Source organism: Neoarius graeffei, chromosome 18 (genome assembly GCF_027579695.1).
Source record: "Neoarius graeffei isolate fNeoGra1 chromosome 18, fNeoGra1.pri, whole genome shotgun sequence".
NCBI classification, from domain to species: Eukaryota; Metazoa; Chordata; class Actinopteri; order Siluriformes; family Ariidae; genus Neoarius; species Neoarius graeffei.
In genome coordinates, this window is record NC_083586.1 from 63,065,385 (window position 1) to 63,091,892 (window position 26,508).

Below are 26,508 nucleotides of genomic sequence, written 5' to 3' on the forward strand. Positions count from 1 at the left end.
ATTCTCAATATTTCTAGGCGAGAGATATTTTGGGAAAGAAATATCACTGCTTACAGTTTATAACTTTATAACAAGCATTGTATGTTACTGTTTTCTTCTGAAACGTCTGGTTTTAATTTGTGTTCTTGTGTGTGTTAATATTAATATTATTAATACCATTCATCCTGATCCAGGTTGTGTATCGTCATAGTAAACGCATCACATCATAATGAAAGGACCATGAACAGTTATATTTGTCGAGCATGAGCGTGACTGTCATTTTAATATCGGCTTTGATCAAATTACAGAAAGCACATTGTGACAAAGGTTACAAACCACCCAGCTATGCTGTATAATATGCTGTACCGCTAATTCAACAAACGTTAAAAACACGCAACAGGATCACAGGTAGACAGTTTATTCAATATTTTCCTTTTAGAGATCACAGACAGCTTTTACATTTTCAAATAAATGTGAGGATGGATACTTTGCAAGGGTGAGTGCCAAGAGTAAATTCGCTGTCACAGCAAGAGAAAAGAAATTTAGAAAGTTGTACAGAAAAAATAAAATAAAATGAATCAGTATTTATGTAGTGCATCCAAATTCGGTAAGGCTTTGAGCCAGTGCAGAGATATCGATGAATTTGTTTCTGTATTCCTCAGTTTGACCTTCTTCATTTGTGGGCCAATATTCAATCCAAGTCTGCTCACCCAAGATGTACTGCAACCTGACAACAACAAATGATACAAATCAGGGCCCAATCATACAGATAATGTCATGATCATGCATAGCTGAAAACTCCAGAGAGCTGAGCACAGAGAATTTTGTGATTTGGTGATTAGCTGATGAGTTTACATACTTTCCATCTTGGTCTGCTGGTAGGTCAATACTGTTGCCCATGATGAGGTAGCACTTGCCTACTTCGAATCCAAAAGACTCCCTGCAGTTTGGATGACCCATGAAGCGCCTCTGTTTTTCACGTACGTTTTGGTCGGAACCTGGATCAAACACATCAAACACCTGACCTTAAGAAACATGCTGGAAGTAGGTTCCTCCAGGCTTGTAGTACTCGAGTCTGACTCGTGCCCTAATTTTAAGGACTTGTGACTTGACTTGGACTTGAGCACTGATGACTCGGACTCGTGAATTACCGTAACTGCATTCGGACTCAGAAATTGGAGACGAGGACTCTGATTTTTTTCTTTATTTTTTGTAACATGCCATAATAATTTGGCAGAAGATATTTATATCTATATTAATTTTTATACTAATTTTGTGCAAGAGAATGCACATTCACCTGTTCATATGCCATGTTCAGGAACAAACTAACGTTAATGGCGTTAAAATGCCTGGAGAGAATGCCGCTAGGATTGTCCGCTTTGCTTCTACAGACTTCTCATGCAGTGGGAAAAAATGCACTGCTATGTGTTCCATATGTAGAAGAACTATCGAGGAGACGGCGGGGACAACCTCGAACTTCAATCGTCATTTGGTCAGACTCCACCCAGAGAAGGAAGTGACACGCTATGTTCATTGCCCTGTTGATAGTGGGGCTTGCTTGTTGAGCGCTGAACTAGCAAGTGTTTAGGAATGAATTCAGCCCAAGAATCTGACAGATACACATCTGCAGAAATATTTTCACTAATTTTACCAGATCGTGACGGATTTTCACAGGGACGTAGAGCGCTCTGAGCCTTTTCCAAAGAGGGCAGCCACGGTCCACTATGACCGTGGCTTGACCCGTTATTCTCCTCTGAAGACCTTTGCGAGCGCGGCTTGCCGAAAACTTTAATGAGCCCTGGCTCCAGCCACATGTGATTTAAATTCATAACTCACTCAGTGACTGAAAGTCCTAGCACCTCCCCGAGACCTTTCGAAACAGCCCAGGCACGGCCTGCTATGACTACGGCTCGGCCCTTTATTTGCACCGAATTTCAAATCTCAAGCTCTTTCTGGAGCATTTTATTGGTTTGACCTAGATTCTTTGTCTCAGGTCACATTATACAAAGCATCGTGAGAATACAGGTTATTAGGTCAGGTCAGCATCACCACTTACCACAGGTGGTTGGATCCTGAGCCATTGGTCTGTTGGTTGAGTGTGGCTGTAGCCCATGTAGACGGCTAGCGGTAAGGTAAATAAACGAGCCGTGACCGATGCCAATGGTGCACACATTTCTGATGGATGCACATGCATTGGTTGGATCCGTCCCTGAGTGTTAACCCTCTCTCATGTTATTTGCCCTGTTGATAGTGGGCAGCACTTGCTAAGCAATGAACAAGCTTTCTGTCTGTAGCCTATTAACTAAAATGGGGCAGTCGAGCAGTAACGTTAGTCCAACACAGTAGCAGAGACGCCTTCACATGAAGGCTAGGGTGCATCAGTTGCCCTCACTTTCATAAAATCTGATGCATTTTTGTTTGGGTGTTCCTTTTCACCAATAAAGACATCCTGTAAATTTTTTGACCATATTCAAAAGTCTAATGGTGGCACCATGAGGTTCATTTTTTGCCAAAAAACACTTATTTTATGTTTTCGCGTAAGGTTTGAATCACAATGTTGGACTCCATTTATTGATTTCTTGTGACCCAGAGATCATGTTAAGAACCTTTGAAGGGATTGAGAAGCATTAATGTGATTCATAATACATTTGTATTGTTTAAAAGTAGTTGAACAATGATTCAATGAACAGCTAAAACTCAAACTGTGCTTGATAACATATTTAGAATATGTACTAAAAATGTGTATCTAAGATATTTGGTATACTCTATAAGGTGCCATAATGTTCCATGAAAAGTGATCAAAATTTTGTCATAAAAGTCATAAAATAGCAGCTTTTTCCATAACTTTGAGCTCCTGGTGCCACCATTAAACGTTTGAATTTTGTCAAAATATTTCACCCAGTGTGTTTTCTTACCAAAAGGAACATAAAAACAAAAATGCATCATGATCAGAGGAACTTTTCATTTTTAGGGGGCAACTGATGCACCTTAATAAAGGCAGCAACAGCCACCGTCAAATGGTGTGGTTTGAGTCTTGTTCTCAGACTCAACTTGGATCAATCGTGGACTCGACTAAGACTTGAATTGAAAATTTTTTAATGACTTGGACTTGACTCAGACTTGAACACTGGGGACTCGAGACTGGACTCCGACTCGAGGTTCAGTGACTCGACCACAACACTGGCTGTGGCCAACCACTTCAATGGGTATTTGACTTTTACTGCCTCCAAGTTGGTAGCGAATTTGCAATCGAAGCCAAATGCTTTTGACAGTCTGAGTAACAGCCACCGTCAAATGATGCAGTTGGAGTCTTGTTCTCAGAGCCGACTTGGACTCTCCTTAGAATTTTCTTTAATGGCTTGGACTTGAACACTGGTGACTTTAGACTGGACTTGGACTCGAGGTTTAGTGATTCAACTACAACACTGGGTTACTCTAAGTGGCAACATCTAACTTCTGATGGGATCTAAAACTTGATTGGTTGAAATTAATTTATGGGAATCCAAACTGTCCCAAGTCCCCCCAGTCTCCCCTATCATTATCTGTACCTAACACACACACACAGAAATAAAATAAATTCATCCATCCATTATCTGTAGCCGCTTATCCTGTACAGGGTTGTGGGCAAGCTGGAGCCTATCCCACCTGACTATGGGTGAGAGGCAGGGTACAGCCTGGACAAGTCACCAGATCATCACAGGGCTGACACACAGAGAGACACAACCATTCACACCTACAGTCAATTTAGAGCCACCAATTATCCTAACCTTTTGGACTGTGGGGAAAACGGAGCACCTGGATGAAACCCATGCAGACACGGGGAGAACATGCAAATGCCACACAGAAAGGGCCCTGTTGGCCACTGGGCTTGAACCCAGAACCTTCTTGCTGTGAGGTGACAGCGCTAAACACTACACCACCGTGCTGCAAAAAAATAAATTCAGCATTTCCAAATCTTTTAGTAAATTTAGCTAAATTTGGTTGGTTTGACTTACAGCTTTGGTTTTTGACTCAACTTCACAGAAAGATTGATAAATGAGGCCCAACAGTGTGGAAGGTCTCCAATACAATGAGGTCCTGTTATCTCATACTTTATCGCAGCTCCAGTTCAGTATATCCCGTTGTTCCATGCATTTAATGTGGATGTAATGATGTTAGTGATGCACATTACTGTGATCGACTGTCATACAGATGAATAGTAAGACATACCTTCTTTCAGGACCTCTTCAATCTTCACGTCATAGAAATCTATGTTCTGGCTGTAGTCTGTTTTCACTACTTGGACTTTATATACTGCAAAATACATGTATTAAAACAATATATTTAATATTTTTTTCTGTTCATGATTATTTATATTGCAAAGATTTGATTTATTACATATTAAAGCACGCCATGAATATAGTGACCGAGAACTGTGTGCAGATAGCATGCTCATCTGTGTCTGAATCTGGTTGTCAGTGTTTACCATAATCCATGCCGGCTTCACAAGCTCTTTTCGCCCGGTCTTCCTCATTGATATGCTCTTTCTTCTGGATACTGCAGTTTTCTGCGGCAGGAGATATAGAACATTTCTCTCTTACACACTTGAACAAATATGCAACAAACAAGCAAACAAACAAATAAACAATGTACTTAAATGTTTAAGCAACTTTACTGCTATTTTTCATTTATACACATACACACACATACATACACACACTAGCAGGTTACGTGGCGTTGCCTGGGTTTTGCAAAATTCTGGGTTGCCCCCAGACTTCCATGTCAAATTTGGTGACGATCCATCAAGAAATAGTGATGCTAACCCAAGATAAACAAAAATCCAAACATCCACCACCCAGGGGACCACCAGGGACCCCCTGGGGCCCAAATATGGAATTTCTGAGTTCTGCCAAATCTCCTATACCTACTTGCCAAATTTGGTGAAAATCTGTCAAGAATTGGCGACGTTAGCTCAAGACAAACAAACAAACAAACAAACTTTGCAGCTTTTATATATATATATATGCATCTCAAAAAAATAGAATACCATGAAAAAGTTCCTTTATTTCATATATTCGATATTCATTACATGTAAAGTGAAATATTTAAAGCCTTTTTTGTTTTAATTTTGATGATTATGGCTTATAGCTCATGAAAATCAGAAATCCAGTATCTCAAATTATTGAATATTCCATAAGATCACTCAAAAAAAGGATTTACAATACAGAAATGTCCAACTTCTGAAAAGTATATTCATTTATACACTCAATACTTGGTTGGGGCTCCTTTATCATGAATTACTGTATCAATGCAGTGTGGCATGGAGGTGATCAGTCTGTGGCACTGCTGAGGTGTTATTGAAGCCCAGGTTGCTTTGATAGTGGCCTTCAGCGTATCTATATTTTTGGGTCGGGTGTTTCTCATCTTCCTCTTGACAATACCCCATAGATTGTCTATGGGGTTCAGGTCAGGCAAGTTGGCTGGCCAATCAAACACAGTAATATCATGGTCAGCAAACCATTTGGTAGTAGTTTTGGCACTGTGGGTAGGTGCTAAGTCCTGCTAGAAAAGGAAATCAGCATCTCCAAAAAGCTCGTCAGCAGATGGAAGCATGAAGTGCTCTAAAATCTCCTGGTAGATGGCTGTGTTGACTTTGGACTTGATAAAATACAGTGGACCAACACCAGCAGATGACATGGCACCCCAAATCATCACAGACTGTGGAAACTTCACACTGGGCTTCAAACACCTTGGATTCTGTGCCTCTCCACTCTTCCTCCAGACTCTAGAACTGTGATTTCCAAATTAAATGCAAAATGTACTTTCATCTGAAAAGAGGACTTTGGACCACTGAGCAACAGTCCATTTCTTTCTCTCCTTAGCCCAGATAAGACACTTCTGACATTGTCTCTGGCTCAGGAGTAGCTTGATATTAGGAATGCGAAAGTTGTATCCTCTTTCTTGAAGATGTCTGTTCGTGATGGGTCTTGATACACTGACACCAGCCTCAGTCCACTCCTTGTGAAGCTCTCCCAAGTTCTTGAATCAACTTTTCTTGACAATCCTCTCATGACTGCGGCCATCCCTGTTGCTTGTGCACCTTTTCCAGCCACCCTTTTCAGCAATGACCTTTTGTGGCTTACCCTCCTTGTGGAGGGCATCAGTGATCATCTTCTGGACAACAGTCAAGTCAGCAGTCTTCCCCATGATTGTGGTTGTGTGTACTGAACTAGACCGAGAGATACACTGTGTTCATACTGTTTTACTCAAACTCGAAATGAAATATTCTAATATTTTGAGATGTTTTTTTTTAATGTTTTTGTACTGTATGCCATACTGATTAAAATTAAAGTAGAAAAATGCTTGAAACATTTTAGTTTATGTGTAATGAGTCTATAATATATAACATTTTCACTTTCTTAAATAACTGATGGAAAATATTGAACTTTTCCCAATATTCTAATTTTTTGAGATGCACTAGTGTGTGTATACACACAGTGGTGCTTGAAAGTTTGTGAACCCTTTAGAGTTTTCTATATTTCTGCATAAATATGTGTAGGTATCATGCCGCCATCTTGTGTCAGAACTACAATTCCCAGGCAACTTCCGCGTGACCTACGTCATGCATGGGCGGGATCACCTATGTCAGTCTGCCATGCACGCATAAATCCAAGCGGAAGCTCCGCCATCTTTGTCTCTCGCGTCTGGCTTTCAAGAAGTCTAGACGCACAAAAGAGGCGCTCTCCACCAAAAAGACGTCTTCTTTCTTGCAAGATCCATCACTCAGCGCGATTTTCTTTCTTACCCTTGGCAAAGGTAAACTCTAGAGTTGCGCGATCTTTAAACTCAACCTGAGTTACAACCGGTTTACTTGTATTAGAAGTGACGTCACAACTGCTGCCCAGGCAGTTAAAAGTTAAGAAGCGATTGAATCCTTTTTAACTCAAAAGCGCTGTGCATCTTATTCTGATCAGAGACTATTCCTCATGAACGCTGAGGTTCGGACCAAGAATCCTCTGCTTTCCACGGGAACCACCCAAGTGCTCCGCTGGACCCGAAAGTTTTCTACGCCTCCATCACGAGCGGCTCACGTGCTCCCACGGCGAGGCCCGAAACTACACTGGCAAATAGTTCTTCATATCTTGCTAAAGGCAGGATTAAGTAAGATTTTGGCATTTGGGCATAATTAAGATAGTCTTAGGAATTTGCTTTTATTGGAATAGTGTGAATTTAAACCCAGGTTTATCTGTTACACTGTTAGACACGCAGCGTGTTGATTTATCTTGGTTCTATGTTCTCTCAATTGTTTAATAGATAGGCTGTGCATGCTTCTCTTTCTCTCTTATTCTGACTAACACTAATTTCCTTATCATACATTTTGACCTTATCAAGGTTTCAGTGAGTTTGGTAATGTTATGAGTGTGGAATCTTTTTGTTACTGAGAAAACACGTGCTCAACAGGCCTGACCAGGCCTGATACACTTTAGATAGCTTCCCTTTGTCTTTAGCTACCTCGTGCTCAGTAGGCCTCACCAGGCCTAACAAACACACTTTAGCTAGGCCATAGGGCCTTTCACAAACACATACTAGCAACACAAGGCTAATCTAGGCCTCCACCACGTGTAGTTAGCTACACGAGGCTAAACACAGAGCTAATCCTTTGTTCTACTTAGATAACATTCCTTTGTTTTAGCTAGCAACAAGCTAGGCCTAACACACACATACACACACCACACATAAACACACACATGTATACACACCTCATATTTGTATATATTGATTATCCATTTTTGTCTTTGTTATAATAAATCAATTTATTATCAAAGCTGTGTGTATTCATCTTGTTGGTGAACAATATATGAAGTCCCCAATCTCCCTCGAATTCAAAAGGGTGCATATAAAAGTTATGTGATGTGGTAAGTGATTGTAATAATTTGGAAATATGCCATAATTTAGCTGTTTGATAATTTATTATTAAGCACCAGGATTAATGGTATGATTCACTAAATGATTCACTAAATGATTCATTGTATGATTCACTAAATGATTCATTAAACGATTCATTGAATGATTCACTAAATGATTCACTAAACGATTCATTGAACAATTCACTTCAAATGAGACTGATTCTATGGTATGATTCAATTCAAACGAGTCAAAGTAAATGATTCAATGGGATTGATTCATTTTAATTATTGACCTTCAAAATTTAATGAGACTGATTTAATGAGATTGATCACTTAATATCAATAATTAACTGATTGCACCCACATATGACCTAAAACATCATCAGATTTTCACACAAATCCAAAAAGTAGATAAAGAAAACCCAGTTAAAAAAATGACACAAAAATATGATACTTGGTCATTTATTTATTGAGGAAAATGATCCAAGATTACATATCTGTGAGTGGCAAAAGTATGTGAACCTCTAGGATTAGCAATTAATTTGAAGGTGAAATTAGAGTCAGGTGTTTTCAATCAGTGGGATGACAATCAGGTGTGAGTGGGCACCCTGTTTTATTTAAAGAACAGGGATCTACAGTATCAAAGTCTGAGCTTCACAACACATGTTTGTGGAAGTGTATCATGGCATGAACAAAGGAGATTTCTGAGGACCTCAGAAAAAGCGTTGTTGATGTGCATCAGGCTGGAAAATGTTACAAAACCATCTCTAAAGAGTTTGGACTCCACCAATCCACAGTCAGACAGATTGTGTAAAAATGGAGGAAATTCAAGGCCATTGTTACCCTCCCCAGGAGTGGTCGACCAACAAAGATCACTCCAAGAGCAAGGTGTTTAATAGTCAGCGAGGTCACAAAGGATCCCAGGGTAACTTCTAAGCAACTGAAGGCCTCTCTCACATTGGCTAATGTTAATGTTCATGAGTCCACCATCAGGAGAACACTGAACAACAATGGTGTGCATGGCAGGGTTGCAAGGAGAAAGCCACTGCTCTCTAAAAAGAACATTGCTGCTCATCTGCAGTTTGCTAATGATCACGTGGACAAGTCAGAAGGCTATTGGAAAAATGTTTTGTGGACAGATGAGTCCAAAATAGAACTTTTTGGTTTAAATGAGAAACGATGTTTGGAGAAAGGAAAACACTGCATTCCAGCACAAGAACCTTATCCCATCTGTGAAACGTGGTGGTGGTAGTATCATGGTTTGGGCAAGTTTTGCTGCATCTGGGCCAGAACGGCTTGCCATCATTAATAGAACAATGAATTCTGAATTATACCAGCGAATTCAAAAGGAAAATGTCAGGACATCTGTCCATGAACTGAATCTCAAGAAAAGGTGGGTCATGCAGCAAGACAACGACCTTAAGCACACAAGTCGTTCGACCAAAGAATGGTTAAAGAAGAATAAAGTGAATGTTTTGGAATGGCCAAGTCAAAGTCCTGACCTTAATCCAATGGAAATGTTGTGGAAGGACCTGAAGCAAGCAGTTCATGTGAGGAAACCCACCAACATCCCAGAGTTGAAGCTGTTCTGTACGGAGGAATGGACTAAAATTCCTCCAAGCCGGTGTGCAGGACTGATCAACAGTTACCAGAAACGTTTAGTTGCAGTCATTGCTGCATAAGGGGGTCACACCAGATACTGAAAGCAAAGGTTCACATACTTTTGCCACTGACATGTAATATTGGATCATTTTCCTCAATAAATAAATGACCAAGTACCGTATAATATTTTTGTCTCATTTGTTTAATTGGGTTCTCTTTATCTACTTTTAGGACTTGTGTGAAAATCTGATGATGTTTTAGGTCATATTTATGCAGAAATATAGAAAATTCTAAAGGGTTTACAAACCTTCAAGCACCACTGTGTAATACACACATATATATATATATATATATATATATATATATATATATAAACATGCAATTAGCTTTTGAAATCTGATCCATTTTTTAAAACTGTCATTATAATCTTTCATGAGGATTCCAGACATATTAAACCTGATTCACTTAGTTTTTATTGATTGAATTTGTCAGATGTAAATGTGTGTACCTTCAGCACACTGGCACAGACCCTCCTGGTCTTTGCACAATCTGTTCAAGGCTCCATCTTTCTTTACAGGATGGTAGTATTTCACACATTTTTCCCCTACAAAGAACACAAGATCAAGTTTGACGTTTGGTATGTGCACAAAATGCTTGTTGTAAAGCTGAGGCACTCTACAGATGTGCAAAACAAAATACAGTACATGAGATGATGAGAGGGGAGGAAAACTAATTGAATCAAGAAAAGCGGAGTGGATTACAGTATGTACAAATACAATATATAAAATATGCAGAATATATGAGGCAGACTGGTTGGTATATTTCATATATAAGTAAGGCAAGGCAAGTTTATTTATATAGCACATTTCATACACAGTGGCAGTTCAATGTGCTTTACAGAAGTAAAAGCAAAACAGTAAACAATAGAAAATAAAATTACATAAAATAAATGGGGAAGAAAAATAATAAGAATTAAACAATAGTAGAAATAAAATAATAAAATGAAGTAAAAATTCAGTTAAAAAACAGCAGAATAAAATAGAATAAAAGTTAAGTAAAGTTTAAAACATGCAGAGACTGTAAAAGTTAATAAAGTTTAAAACATGTAAAGATGACAATATTAATCAGTTAGCAGAAAGCATCTGAAAACAGCTTGGTCTTTAGTCTAGATTTGAAGCTGCCAACAGCAGGAGCATTTTTAATGTCCTCTGGAAGTTGGTTCCATAGGTGTACTGCATAGTAGCTAAAAGCTTCTTCACCACACTTTGTTTTAACAACTGGTTTTACCAGTAAATTTTTCTGTTTTGATCTGGTAGATCTGATTGGGTTAGACCGCTGCAACATATCAGAGAGGTAATTGGGCCCTGTACCATTTAGAGATTTATACACCAGCAGCAATACTTTAAAGTCAATTCTATAGCTTACTGGAAGCCAGTGAAGGGACCTTAGAATTGGAGTAATGTGCTCTGTTCTTTTTGTTCGTGTGAGAACCCTAGCCGCTGCATTTTGAATCACCTGAAGTCGTTTGATGGTCTTTTTTGGGAGGCCTGTGAAAAGGCCATTGCAGTAATCAACCCTACTAGAGATGAAGGCATGTATAAGTTTTTCCAGATCATATTTTGACATAAGTCCTCTTAGTTTGGAAATGTTTTTTAGGTGATAAAATGCCGTTTTAGTGATTGCTTTCATGTGACTGTCAAAGTTTAGCTCGCTGTCAATGAAAACACCAAGATTTTTAACCATATCTTTTGTTTTAATCCCCTTTGTGTCAAGAATAGTGGTAATCCTGAGTCTTTCATCTTTTTTCCCAAATAGAATTACTTCTGTTTTATCTGTGTTCAGCTGAAGAAAATTTTGTGACATCCAGTTGTTGATTTGGTCGATACACTGGTAGAGACATTCAAGGGGGGCATAATCATTAGGTGATAGAGCAAAATAAATTTGGGTGTCATCTGCATAGCAGTGATACAAAATTGAGTTGTTCTTGATAATTTGTCCAAGTGGGAGCATATAAAGGTTGAATAGTAATGGTCCAAGAATCGACCCCTGGGGGACACCACAGGTCAAGGACACTGATGTTGAGGTACAATTTCCCATGGTAACAAAGAAGCTTCTATCTTTTAAGTATGATTTTAACCAATCAATAACTTTACCAGTCAACCCAACCCAGTGTTCAAGTCGATATAGCAGTATGTTGTGATCAACAGTATCAAAAGCTGCACTGAGGTCCAGTAATACCAGGACCGATGTTTTGCCTGCATCAGTATTAAGACGTATGTCATTTATAACTTTAATCAGCGCTGTTTCAGTGCTATGATTGGCACGAAATCCTGACTGAAAGTTATCAAAACAGCTGTTTGATATCAAGAAGGCAGTTAATTGATTGAAGACAATTTTTTCAAGGATTTTCCCGATGAATGGTAGATTTGATATTGGCCTGTAGTTGTTTAATACTGAAGCATCCAGATTATTCTTTTTAAGTAGGGGCTTTACAATGGCTTTTTTCAGAGATACAGGAACAATGCCAGTCTCTAGGGATGTATTTATGATCTGAAGCACATCTGTAATTATAAGGTGAAGAACAGACTTAAAAAAGTTGGTGGACAGAATGTCCAATTCAGATGTTGAGGAACTGAGATTTTGTACAGTTTTTTCAAGAGTCTCGTAATCAACTAAACAAAATTCTGACATTGTGTTGAAGTTGTCTGTCTGTGTCACTGGTGATTGCAGCTTTTCAATTATTTGCAACTGAGATATATTATGAGCAATATTCTGCCGTATTTTATCAATTTTACCTTTGAAGAAGGATGCAAACTCATTGCATTTATTAACTGAGAGAAGTTCAGGTACTAATTGTGGTGGGGGATTAGTTAGCTTCTCTACTGTTGAAAATAGCACATGGGCATTGTTCATATTCCTGTTGATGATGTTGGAGAAGAAAGATTGTCTTGCTTTACGAATTTCATAATTATATTTACAAAGCATCTCTTTATGGATTTGATAATGGATGTGAAGTTTAGGTTTACGCCATTTTCTTTCAGTCTTTCTACATTCTCTCTTTAGCAATTTAACAGCTGGGTATTACTTTCATGGTGCTTTCTGCTTGTCATTGACTCTTGATTTTGAATGGAGCAATGCCATCCATAATTTGGGTCATTTTTAAATTAAAAATTTCCAGTAAATCATCTACAGAGTCTGACATCTTGGTTGAGATCCAAGAGAGAGCTTGCTCAAAGAGAACATGTGTTGTCATTTATGACTCTCCTACCCATAGTCGTTGAGCTGTTCTGAATGTGAGGAGACATAGAAACATCAGAGAAAACACAAAAATGATCAGATAAGGCCAGGTCAACAACAGTAGTAGAAACAGTAAGACTCTTTGTGATGACGAGGTCAAGGGTATGACCACAAGAGTGGGTCGGCCCCTGTACATGTTGTACTAGGTTGAAGTTGTCAATAAGTGCAAGTAGTTCTCTGGCATAAGTGTTTTCAGGATTATCTACATGCAAGTTAAAATCCCCAGATATAATAAGACAGTCAAACTCTAAGCAAATGACTGACAACAGTTCACCAAACTCTTCTAGAAAAACTTTGGCTGAATGTCTCGGAGGCATGTAAATAGTTAATAACAATATGTTAGGAGAGCATGTAACAAGTGCACATAAGTGTTCAAAGGATGTAAAATCACCAAGTGAGGATTGTTTACATTGAAAAGAGGCTTTGAATATATTTGCGATCCCTCCACCTTTCCCCTGTTGGGTAGCATTCATAAAATTAAAATTTGGGGGAGCTGCTTCAATAAGGGTGGTAGCACCAGGCCCGCCGACAGGGGGGGACAAACGGGTATGTTGTCCCGGGCCCAGGAATGGGGAGGGCCCAGAACTGGGCTCTCATGAAGTTGCGATTAAATTATTTTTTTTCATTTCAAAATGTGTTGATTTGGGGGAGAAATGTGCTATATTTGCATTCAATAAATTATTTCTAGATCTTTTGCCTTTGTTGTCTTTGAAAAAGGCGTCAAGAACCCCCTACCACCCCTAATGCAAAAATGGTTTGGTCTGACTCTTTGATTAAGGGGAAAAAAAAAGACATCGTTCGATCATAGCGCTTCGACAATCAGCGTGCGTGCCATTTGCCAACATGCACAAGTCAGGAGCACAGAAAAGAAAAGAAAAGAAAAGAAAAGAAAAGAAAAGAGAGGAAGAAACCAAGAGACTCAGGGGCTCACTGCATAAATATTTTAAAAAAGATTCGGATGATGCAGCAGGTACTAGCAAAGGCAGTGGGGCAGCTGAGCCAGGTAAGACCAGTGTTGGGCATGTTACTTTCAAAAAGTAATTAGTTATAGTTACTAGTTACTTTTCCCAAAAAGTAACTGAGTTAGTAACGGAGTTACTTTGTCATAAAAGTAACTAATTACCAGGGAAAGTAATTATTCCGTTACATTTTGTTCCCCCTCAAAAAAAATCAAATTCAATTAGTGTAATCATAATAAAAGTGAATGTTAAATGTGTTTAATGACTGAAATGGACACTTAACAGAACCAATTAGTAATGTTATCTACACTATATTAATATTTTTGTGGGACAATGTGAGAAGACATCTATCAAATGTAATATATTTTTGTAGTTATTAAAATTATGTTACTAATTACTGGCCACTGACGAGAACAAACGCTTTGTTCCTCGACATAATGTGCATTGCACATAAACACTCTTGCCTTTTATTTCAAGTAATGAAAAGTAATGGCTGTATTTCCAATGTGAAAACGCAGTGCTGGGCTGACCGCTCGCCATCGCTGGGTCTTCTGATTGAAAGAGCGCGCAGTAGTGCAGTAGGCGTGGCCTACCTACGTATGTTGTCCAAATCTACTCTGATTGGCTTACTGTGCCATTGTCTCGTTTCTCCCCGCCCCACACGAAAGCAGAGTAAAGAAAGGCTGAACGAGCAGCGTGCCAGATGAGAACAGCTTTAATAACGTAACGCATAGTATTTTATTGTAAGTAACGGGAACGGCGTTATAACGATGTAAAAAGTAATTAGTTAGATTACTCATTACTAAAAAAAAGTAACACCGTTAGTAACGCCGTTTATTTCTAACGCCGTTATTCCCATCACTGGGTAAGACACAGCCAACTTTTTCCAGCCCCGTAAAGTAACCCCAACCAAGGCACGCGTGGCACGCAATTCATGTTACAAACGAGGGGAGAGCCAGTCACACTGAACACCATATCAAACGCACAGGGCATTGAATCATTTCATAACCACAACGGCTTAATAACATTGTGTTTCATATATCTGATTGAAGCTAAAAATATTCACATTAGCCCACAATCATATCCCGCTGTTTCTTGAGCGGTGTGTTCTTCTCTGCTTTTCACACTGGACAGTACGCACGCACGCACAACAAAAGTCCGGCGCATTGCATTTCGCACCTGAATAGTTGCAGACTAAGGAAATGTTAAAATGTTAAAACTGTAAAAATGTTGAAATGCTAAAATGAAATGGTTGTTGACTGGTTGAATGGTTTTTGAATACCTGTCATTTAAGGGTTGGAGTGAGTAGAGACTGGGATAAGAGAGGTGGGTGGGTGTGTGGGTTGGCCCGGGGGGGGTATTGTTAGGGGGGGCCCATTCAGAGCATTTTGTCCCGGGCCCAGCCAAAGCTGTCAGCGGCCCTGGGTAGCACTATTTGCTTGATCCAGCCAAGTTTCAGTTAGAAGCAAAAAATCAAGATTGTGTTTGCAGATAAGATCATTAATTAAAAATGACTTGTTTGAAAGTGATCTAACGTTCAGAAGAGCTAGCTTTACAGAAAGTCTAGAAGTAATATCCGCTTTGGCACTCTGATGTTGTTTTGAAACAGGAAGGAGACTAGACTGGTTTACCCCCTGGGTTAAATATCTCATCTCATTATCTCTAGCCACTTTATCCTTCTACAGGGTCGCAGGCAAGCTGGAGCCTATCCCAGCTGACTACGGGCGAAAGGCGGGGTACACCCTGGACAAGTCGCCAGGTCATCACAGGGCTGACACATAGACACAGACAACCATTCACACTCACATTCACACCTACGGTCAATTTAGAGTCACCAGTTAACCTAACCTGCATGTCTTTGGACTGTGGGGGAAACCGGAGCACCCGGAGGAAACCCACGCGGACACGGGGAGAACATGCAAACTCCACACAGAAAGGCCCTCGCCGACCCTGGGGCTCGAACCCAGGACCTTCTTGCTGTGAGGCGACAGCGCTAACCACTACACCACCGTGCCGCCCTGGGTTAAATATGCTCTATGTTTTCTATTTCTTATCAACATAGGAATAGAGAATGGCATAGGCATACTGGGTCCCAGCTTGTTTTCAAAACTACACCCAATGCAGGGACCCACAGCACATCATACAAGACTCTCTGTATGTTCCATGAGGTTGGAAGGGGGAAGGATTGGAGATGTCATGTATTTTTTTAGATGGTGAAAAAGATTGGTAGCCAGCTGAAAGTCCTGGGGGAACACAATTCAGTCTGTTGGTTGATTTTTGATGAACTGGGTACACTGCTTGTCACGAATGATTTGGGCTGGAAAAAGAGAGTGCAGCCATTGGCAGCAGTCTCTGCATACTTTTAGGGAAATCCATGCAGGGGGGAGACGGAGATGGTACAATAAAGTCAGAAGAGCGAGACTGAGATTGGGACTTTGGTGAGGTCTTTGTGAGTGTCTTCATGACTGTCTCTGTGGTGACTGTCTCCCTGACAGTCTCTGTGAGACTTGCATGGGGTTGAGATGTGGATGATACAGCCTTGGCATGATTGTCTTTGGTCAGGTCCTCAATCTGGATGGAATCGCATGCTCACATTCTTCATGTGATTGTTGATGTCCTTGGCAGTCTGCCCCAGATGGTTCTTGGCAGTCTGCCCCAGATGACTGTGTGTCCTTGGTGAAGACTTGCATGGATGATTGTTTTGGCTTTGCAGAGGTATTGTTGATATTTGTAACTGGGTCAGTCTGCGATATCTTATCAACTGTTTTCCTCAATGTTGGCTGAGAGAAAATTGCATGTTGTAGAGCGAGGCTATAGTGATCCGCTAAAACTTTGGTCCCAATTCGGCTGAGTTCAGTGCTATTTGGCTTGAAGAATTCTCTGCGATTCCAGAAAAGGTTAAAATTGTCTATGAAGTTCATACCAAATAAAAAACAAGTTTTTCCAAGCCAGGTGTTAAGACTGAAGAGTCGAGTAAATGCAAAGCTTCCCCTTGCAGGGAGTGGGCCACTGATAAAAGATTGTATTCCAGTCTTATAGAGATCAGAAAAAAGTTTTCTGAAATCATCTTGGACAAACAGCTGTTCTCTGAAAATATCATTTGCTCCCACATGCACAACAATACATTTGATAGTTTTATGCTCGGACATGAGTTTCAAAATGCTGTCTTTGGTGTCAGAGATGGATGCATTTGGAAGGCAGCAAATAATCATCCCATGTCCTTTTAAATGTCTTACAGTGGAATCACCAAGAACAAGGGTTGTGGGATCAGGTGGTGTTACGAGCTGATTTTTGCCTCTTCCCACAGCTCTTCGGTTGTGGTGCAATCTCTTTCTATGATGTGTTTCTCTGCCTGAAAATTCCACTTCCACATCCCTGAGGCATTCAAATTTGTTCTGAAGCCTTATGGGCTGTGGATTTTCCATAGGATTGTAAATCCTATTGTAGCTTGTAGACCTGGCTCTATTTCTAAGAGCATGGCTGTGGAGCATGGGTTGCATAGTATCAGAACGAACTGGTGTTGAGGTAATTACTCTTCTGTTTTTATTTTTGGGCCTGCCACCCAACATGTGCCAGTTTTCTGTACTCACATTTTGCCCTGTTAGATTGATGAATTCATCCACTCGATCTGCAATGCCATCGGCCTGTCGGGGTGCAATCTCTGCATTCTCAGCCACTGTTTCTGTACTCCTTTCATGAGATATCACTCTTAATTCATCCGTCTTTGGCAGGGCATCAATCTTTGATTCCAGGATAGAAATCCTCTGTTCTAGTTCTGTGCATTTTTTGCAAGATCTCCTGGATTTTTTGCCCCCTGGCATTTTGTTTTAAAAGCTAACTTATAAAGATGAAAAATAAAATGAAAAAATAGTGGAAATTAAATGAGAAAGTAAAGTAAAATAAAGATCAAGCAGGAGCAAAGCAGGAGCAAAGTAGCTAAAGTGCAGATCATAACTGTAGATGGTGGAATATGTGCAGTCACAGTATATGAACAAGAGTGTCAATGGTAGTAATATAAATCGTAGCAGCCCTGTGATGACCTGGCGACTTGTCCAGTGTGTACCCCGCCTTTCGCCTGTAGTCAGCTGGGATAGGCTCCAGCTTGCCTGCGACCCTGTAGAAGGATAAAACGGCTAGAGATAATGAGATGAGATGAGATAAATCATAGCTGTGTGCAATGTGTAGTGTCTGGTCCATCATCTGTAGGTGTAGATGAGCAAATGAAGCAGCAGTAACTTACAGTGGGGCAAAAAAGTATTTAGTCAGCCACCAATTGTGCAAGTTCTCCCACTTAAAAAGATGAGAGAGGCCTGTAATTTTCATCATAGGTACACTTCAACTATGAGAGACAGAATGGAGGGAAAGAATCCAGGAAATCACATTGGAGGATTTTTAATGTCTTAACTGCTAAATTCCTCTGTAAAACAAGTATTTGGTCACCTACAAACAAGCAAGATTTCTGGCTCTCACAGGCCTGTAACTTCTTTAAGAGGCTCCTCTGTCCTCCACTTGTTACCTGTATTAAAGGCACCTGTTTGAACTCGTTATCAGTATAAAAGACACCTGTCCACAACCTCAAATAGTCACACTCCAAACTCCACTATGGCCAAGAACAAAGAGCTGTCAAAGGACACCAGAAACAAAATTGTAGACCTGCACCAGGCTGGGAAGACTGAATCTGCAATAGGTAAGCAGCTTGGTGTGAAGAAATCAACTGTGGGAGCAATTATTAGAAAATGGAAGACATACAAGACCACTGATAATCTCCCTTGATCTGGGGCTCCACGCAAGATCTCACCGCGTGGGGTCAAAATGATCACAAGAACGGTGAGCAAAAATCCCAGAACCACACGGGGGGACCTGGTGAATGACCTGCAGAGAGCTGGGATCAAAGTAACAAAGGCTACCATCAGTAACACACTACGCCGCCAGGGACTCAAATCCTGCAGTGCCAGACGTGTCCCCCTGCTTAAGCCAGTACATGTCCAGGCCCGTCTGAAGTTTGCTAGAGAGCATTTGGATGATCCAGAAGAGGATTGGGAGAATGTCATATGGTCAGATGAAACCAAAATAGAACTTTTTGGTAAAAACTCAACTTGTCATGTTTGGAGGAGATAGAATGCTGAGTTGCATCCAAAGAACACCATACCTACTGTGAAGCATGGGGGTGGAAACATCATGCTTTGGGGCTGTTTTTCTGCAAAGGGACCAGGACGACTGATCTGTGTAAAGGAAAGAATGAATGGGGCCATGTATCGTGAGATTTTGAGTGAAAATCTCCTTCCATCAGCAAGGGCATTGAAGATGAAACGTGGTTGGGTCTTTCAGCATGACAATGATCCCAAACACACTGCCCGGGCAACGAAGGAGTGGCTTCGTAAGAAGCATTTCAAGGTCCTGGAGTGGCCTAGCCAGTCTCCAGATCTCAACCCCATAGAAAATCTTTGGAGGGAGTTGAAAGTCCGTGTTGCCCAGCGACAGCCCCAAAACATCACTGCTCTAGAGGAGATCTGCATGGAGGAATGGGCCAAAATACCAGCAACAGTGTGTGAAAACCTTGTGAAGACTTACAGAAAACGTTCGACCTCTGTCATTGCCAACAAAGGGTATAACAAAGTATTGAGATGAATTTTTGTTATTGACCAAATACTTATTTTCCACCATAATTTGCAAATAAATTATTTAAAAATCAGACAATGTGATTTTCTGGATTTTTTTTCTCATTTTGTCTCTCATAGTTGCGGTATAACTATGATGAAAATTACAGGCCTCTCTCATCTTTTTAAGTGGGAGAACTTGCACAATTGGTGACTGACTAAATACTTTTTTGCCCCACTGTATAGATTTAGGCACTGCTTAAAAGTGGAGATCCCATCTGTTTCTGGGTTGTAGAATTTTCTTATATCATAGCCAGCCTCTTTTGTTTTATTTCTTTATCGGCTATAACACTAGCCACTAGGCAGTGTGCATGACTGGTAATTACTAACACTGGCCACTAGGTGGTGTTTAGGACTGGTAATTACTAACACTGGCCACTAGGCAGTGTGTCAGCTCATTATCTCTAGCCGCTTTGTCCTTCTACAGGGTTGCAGGCAAGCTGGAGCCTATCCCAGCTGACTACGGGCGAAAGGCGGGATACACCCTGGACAAGTCACCAGGTCATCACAGGGCTGACACATAGACACAGACAACCATTCACACTCACATTCACACCTACGGTCAATTTAGAGTCACCAGTTAACCTAACCTGCATGTCTTTGGACTGTGGGGGAAACCGGAGCACCCAGAGGAAACCCACGCCGACATGGGGAGAACATGCAAACTCCGCACAGAAAGGCCCTCGTCGGCCATGGGGCTCGAACCCAGGACCTTCTTGCTGTGAGGCGACAGCGCTAACCACTACACCACCGTGCCGCCCCTAGTGTCTATGATTGGTAATTATTATAACACTGGTATGGTGGCAGGCACGCACAGGACCGAAACCATCAGCAAACAATTCGATGGGTTTCTTTATGTATCCACACTCTATGCCTATGGGGCTCCGCTCACGTGGGCCTTTGGCCTGCGCAGGAGCTCCGCTACAAAGAAGCATAAACAGACTTCACAATAAAGTAGATATATTACACTATACACCGATCAGCCATAACGTTAAACCCACTGACAGGTGAAGAAATGAATAACACTGATTATCTCATTACAATGGCACCGGTCAAGGGGTGGATATATTAAGTCATTTCTTGAACTTGATGTGTTGGAAGCAGGAAAAATGGGCAAGCGTAAGGATCTGAGTGAGTTTGACGAATTGCGATGGCGAGATAACTGGGTCTGAGCATCTCCAAAATTTTTTTTTCTGTTTCCGGTTAAGAGTACACTGTGCGCATTTTGGTTGCTACTTCTCACCAGATCTTTTTATTTTTCTTTTTTCCTCTTTGTTTATCTTTTTGTGTTTGTATAGTTTGATATTTGTTCTTTGTTTGAATGTTTTGTCTGCCGGTTGTGGTGTAGCTCCAGACCCAGTTTTGGGCATCGGTTTCCTTCAGGCCTTGGTAAGCCATGAGTGATGCCTGTGCTCCTCGCTATGGACTTCAGTGAGCTCGTTCCTCTTTTCAACATCAGGGTTATCCAGCGATCCGTGCAGCAATGCTTCTGTGCTTGGTGTGGTGTTCCGAGCGATGCTGCTTGGTGGCGTGGTGGTGTCTGTGCAGGTGGTTCGGGACGTGCAGGCACTCTGTACAGCAGTGCTTCTGTGCTTGCTTTGTGGATCTGTGGCACGGTATTCCAAGTGATGTTGCCTGGTGGTGTTGTGGTGGCTGTGCAGGTGATGTGAGACACACCTTCACACCTTTTGGTGGGATTGTGTGCCACTATCCCACTGGAATTACATCCTGACCCTATTTTGGTGGACTTTTTTTTTGTTTAATTGTAAAACAACCTTGGGTGTGAGAAAGGTGCTATATAATAATCTCATCTCATCTCTCATCATCTCTAGCCGCTTTATCCTTCTACAGGGTCGCAGGCAAGCTGGAGCCTATCCCAGCTGACTACGGGCGAAAGGCGGGGTACACCTTGGACAAGTCGCCAGGTCATCACAGGGCTGACACATAGACACAGACAACCATTCACACTCACACCTACCGTACGGTCAATTTAGAGTCACCAGTTAACCTAACCTGCATGTCTTTGGACTGTGGGGGAAACTGGAGCACCTGGAGGAAACCCACGCGGACACGGGGAGAACATGCAAACTCCACACAGAAAGGCCCTCGCCGGCCCCGGGGCTCGAACCCAGGACCTTCTTGCTGTGAGGCGACAGCGCTAACCACTACACCACCGTGCCGCCCTATATAATAATAATAAATAATAATAATAAGCAGCTAGAAATGATGAGATAATAATAATAATAATTATTATTATTATTTTTGCCCTGTAATGACCTGGCGACTTGTCCAGGGTGTACCCCGCCTTTCGCCCGTAGTCAGCTGGGATAGGCTCCAGCTTGCCTGCGACCCTGTAGAAGGATAAAGCGGCTAGAGATAATGAGATGAGATGAATGAATAATAAGCAGCTAGAAATGATGAGATAATAATAATAATAATAATAATTATTATTATTTTTGCCCTGTAATGACCTGGCGACTTGTCCAGGGTGTACCCCGCCTTTCGCCCGTAGTCAGCTGGGATAGGCTCCAGCTTGCCTGCGACCCTGTAGAACAGGATAAAGCGGCAAGAGATAATGAGATGAGATCTTGTGGGGTGTTCCCCGTATGCAGTGGTTAGTACCTACCAAAAGTTGTCAAGGAAAGACAACCAGTGAACGGGTCATGGTTGTCAAAGGCTCATTGATTTGCATGGGGCCTGAAGGCTAGCTCATATGGTCCAATCTCACAGAACAGCTACTGTAGTACAAACTACTCAAAATGTTAATACTGACACCTTTCTGTTTTATCCAGCATTAACTTTTTCAGCAGTTTAAATCAGCCTTAAGAGTGTGGGTGATCGTGGAGACATGAGTGAAAGAGGTGTAATGACTGGATTACAGTTTATTCAGGATCCTAATGGCCCGTAGGTAGAAACTGTTCTTCAGCTTGCTGGTTCTGGATTAAATAGTGCTGTTCCATTCTAGAAAACAGTACATATGCTGGGTGGTTGTACTATAAAGCTAGGAGTTTGTTGCCAGTGATGAGCTCAGCTGCTCTCATGACTTTCTTGAGGGTCTTGCAGTTGAGCAGGGAGCAGCTGCCAAAACAAACAGGAGAAGCAGCTTTGGGACCAAAAGGTCACTGGTTTAATTCCCTGGACCAGCAGGAACGGCTGAAGTACCCTTGAGCAAGGCATCTATCCCCCTACTGCTCCCCAGGTATGTCAGATAAGAGTGTCTGCTAAATGCCTGTAATGTAATGCACCCATTCACCCAAGCCGAAGTTGGTCAGGTTGTGGGGGGGACTTCTTGCTCCTCTGTAGGAAATAGGGTTGCTGGTGTCTTTGTGTGAAGGGACCAGGCCACATTGTCAGTCAAGTGCACACTGAGGAACTTGACACTATTCACTTTTTCCACAACAGACTCACTGATATATAAGGGGGGATAAGCATCCCCTTGCAGCCTACTAGCCCTTGCCCCTTCGTTTTCCTGATATTGAGGCAGAAGTTACTGTTGTTGCTCTGACCTCATTCCTGTAGGCTCTCTCCTCTCCATCAATGATGAGGCTTAGGATAATAATAATAATAATAATAGGTTCAATTTATATCGCGCCTTTCTCAAAACCCAAGGTCACTTTACAATTATAGGCAAAAAAAGGTCCACCAAATAGAGGTCAGGATGCCATTCCAGTGGCGTAGCAGCCACAGTCCCACCAAAAGGCGCACAAAAACAAGTCCCACACCTCCAACACAGCCACCTTGATGCCGCCAGCAACATCGCTTGGAACACCACGCCATGGATCCACAAAGCGAGCACAGAAGCACCGCCAAGCAGAGTGCTGGTATGTCCCAAACCGCCTGCACAGCCGCCGCAACGCCACTGAGCAACATCGCTCGGAACATCATGCCAAGCACTAAAGCACAGAGCGCTGGACAACCACGATGTTAAAATGAGAAATGAGCTCACTGCAGTCCATAGCTAGGAGCATAGGCATCACCCACGGCGAACCAAGGCCTGGAGGGAACCGGCACCCAAAACTGGGTCCGGAGCTACACCACAATTGGCGGACAAAGCACTCAAACATCAAATTACACAAACACACACAAAAAAGAAAAAATAAAAATAAAAAAGGAGAGAAAATAAAAAAAAAAACCTCTGGTGAGAAGCGGCATCCAGAATGCGCATGACGTACTCTCAACCGGAAACGGAAAAAAAAAAAAAGATGGATGGTCGTGTCATCAGCAAACCTGAAAATTATATTGGAGCTGAGCTACAGGGAAGCCATGGCCTAATGGTTAGAGAAGCAGCTTTGGGAACAAAATGTCACCAATTCCCTGGACCAGCAGGAATGGCTGAAGTGCCCTTGAGCAAGGCACCTACCACCCAACTGCTCCCCAGGCTGCTCTGGGTAGGTTGTATGTCACTCTGGATAAGAGCATCTGCTAAATGCCTGTAATGTAATGTAATACTTGGCAACACAGTTGTGAGTGAACAAAGAGTACAGGAGGGGCCACTCAAAGCACTTCATGACTGTAGAGGTCAGAGCCACAGGGTGGTAGTCATTCAGACATAAACCATTCCATATGTGTTTTGAGATCAGATCCTTGATGGTTCGACTCTGTTGCCTCTCTTTGCAGTCTTGATGGCCCTCTGGAGATGGTTCCTGTTCCTGTATGCCATCAGGTCTCTGGAGTTTGAGCTCTAAGTTTGGCCCTGACATCAACATTAACCCAGGGTTTTTGGTCCAGGAAGGATTTGAGGCACATTTTGGAACAATGTTGTCAGTGGAGATTCTGATGTAATTGGTGGCAGAGTTTGTGTTCTCATTATTTTTGTGTTTGTGTTTGTGTGCTACATTCTAGAAAATCTGGGATTTAATCCAATTGGAATATAATCCAAGCGTTAAGTTTGTCTATTTTTTTTTAACCAGCACCTGGAAATCTGCATATAGAATACTAGGAAGAGGCGGATGGAAGCACCTTTTCTGAGTTCTGTACAGAAGCCCAGCATGTCTGTGAAGGTTCTCAGTCATCCAGGTCATCGTAAAATGTAGGTGCTAAAGAAGGCGACTGGACTTGCTTGAAATCCTTGAAGACGTTGATGGCAGAGAGAGCCAACAACCCACAGATCACCCTAACAACCCTCTAGGCTGCTAACACCATTCACACCTGGCTTCCAGTGACCCTAACAACCTACAGGATGACTGAGAGGGTCAATGACCCATGTAATCTCAACAACTTTCCTTAGGGTCCACTAGAAGATAAATACCTGGAACTCCCCACTAGTCAGACAGAACTGAAGAAGCCCAGCATGTCTCCGTCTTTTGCCCCTTCTTCCTACTACACAAATGTGAGTGTTAACAAAGAGGCAGATGCTTGGCAAAGGGTGCCACTTGAACTTATGTTTGAATCGCTCTCAAAGTCCATTTTCAAGTGATGATCTGATGTCTGTTAGTATTTGGTGATCATATTTTATGACTGAGGGAAAGACTTTGATAAAAAGATTTAGAAATAAAATAAGAAAACACAAAATGCTGTTGAGTTTGCCCAGAGCTCGTACCAGTGCAGCTGTCTTGCGGGGCACCAGAACCGGAAGTAATTGTGTGTGTGTGTGTGTGTGTGTGTGTATACACTGTTTACCTGGAGAGTAGTACTCGTATACACTGACAGCAGCAGGCTGAAGCAAAGCTACTTTGGTGATCTTGTGCACTCTGAAAACAATTCTGTCTGGCACAGTGTGTGATACCTGACAAGAGAGCAAATCAGCTTCAACAGAGCAGCTTTAACCACATTTTAATACTTCGAATATGGGGAAAAAACTTGAAATGTACCTTATCTAAATAAATGATGAGGGAGCCTCGTTCTGAAAGCTGCTTATCTACCGGTATCTCAAACTTCTGTATGTATTTGTCCTTTCCACTGGTTAGCTGAGATTATGAGTGTTAAAAAAAAAGTGTCAGACATTGCCTTTTGTGAAACCATTTCTATTGCTTATTGTACAGAAATTGTCACAATGCCAGAACTATCTGCAAGCATCTGCCAGGATTCTGCTTACATCTGTAAGATCACTTTCATCCACCACAAATCCTGTCAGCAAGCTGATATCCAAAATAGTCATGGTGGCATCTCTTTCTGGATCCTTAAATCTGGATTGATGGATTAAAATGTAATGCTTTAATAACAAAATGTAATTAAGAATCAACATTCAAAATAAACTAATGAATGTGTAACTCTACATGCCCTTTATTTTGCAATATACTTACAGAACGTCAATGATGAGCTCGTAACTTTCTTCAGCATTGTCATAAGACACTGAGAAATAAATATAGAAACAAAAATAGTTTGTTTTTGGCACCACAAATGGAAATAGAGTTGAATGCAGGAAGTAAAAAAATGAGGCATGGCGAATCTTACCCTGTTGTTCTCTTCTCAACTCGACAGTAAGATCATACTTTGTGCAGTCGCTCTCCTTTTCTATGGGTTTAGCATAATAATATGTCACTACCTATAAAAAAGAGGAATTATTAAATAAAATAGAAAGTGCATTCTCTGAAGATAATGCCAAGGATTGCATTGTGTTGATGCAGCAGACCGTTAACTCAACTATTGAATGACAGAATGATGAACAGCAAGACAAAGATGAGTGCGGATCAGACGTGATATCATGTATGTGATGGGATGAGAATATGAAGTTTGGTGGATGTGTGGTGAAGTGTTACTGAGAAAAACTCCATTCATTTGAATGGGGCAAAAAATTAATGGAAGTGTATGGAGAGAAAAGGGATATGTGAAAACAAAGGAAAAGATGAGTGTAGGTCTCAGATGAGGGGATGGATATGTGTGAGGACTTGGCCTGAGGCATCATGTGATGAGTGCAGGTGATAACTGATTTCATGTATGTGTTGGGGGAGTTGGCCTGAGGTATCACATGAAGTTTGGTGGGTCTCTGATGAAGTGTGTCTGAATAGGACGAATTGATTTGTGAGCCCCATTCATTTTCTACGGGAAAAAAACAACAACAGAAAAATAACAAGAATGAGAGAACGTGTGCAACTATCTAAAAGCTGTACAGTGGGACAAAAAAAGTATTTAGTCAGTCACCAATTGTGCAAGTTCCCCACTTAAAAAGATGAGAGAGGCCTGTAATTT

General features: G+C 41.4%; 1 protein-coding gene across 1 annotated transcript in view; it reads right to left on the bottom strand.

The window, feature by feature from the left end:
* Nucleotides 1-387: 387 nt before the first annotated feature.
* The window catches only part of LOC132866439 (complement C3-like), a 120,420-nt gene continuing 94,299 nt past the window's right edge, over nucleotides 388-26,508 (bottom strand). The window contains exons 32-41 of the mRNA XM_060899199.1: nucleotides 25,774-25,864; nucleotides 25,623-25,671; nucleotides 25,415-25,505; nucleotides 25,191-25,286; nucleotides 25,000-25,105; nucleotides 9,976-10,071; nucleotides 4,445-4,525; nucleotides 4,189-4,272; nucleotides 839-977; nucleotides 388-706 (exon numbers count right to left, since the gene is read on the bottom strand). Of these exons, the coding sequence (XP_060755182.1) occupies nucleotides 565-706; nucleotides 839-977; nucleotides 4,189-4,272; nucleotides 4,445-4,525; nucleotides 9,976-10,071; nucleotides 25,000-25,105; nucleotides 25,191-25,286; nucleotides 25,415-25,505; nucleotides 25,623-25,671; nucleotides 25,774-25,864 (975 nt within the window). The 3' untranslated portion in view covers nucleotides 388-564. The remainder of the gene's footprint in view (nucleotides 707-838; nucleotides 978-4,188; nucleotides 4,273-4,444; nucleotides 4,526-9,975; nucleotides 10,072-24,999; nucleotides 25,106-25,190; nucleotides 25,287-25,414; nucleotides 25,506-25,622; nucleotides 25,672-25,773; nucleotides 25,865-26,508) is intronic.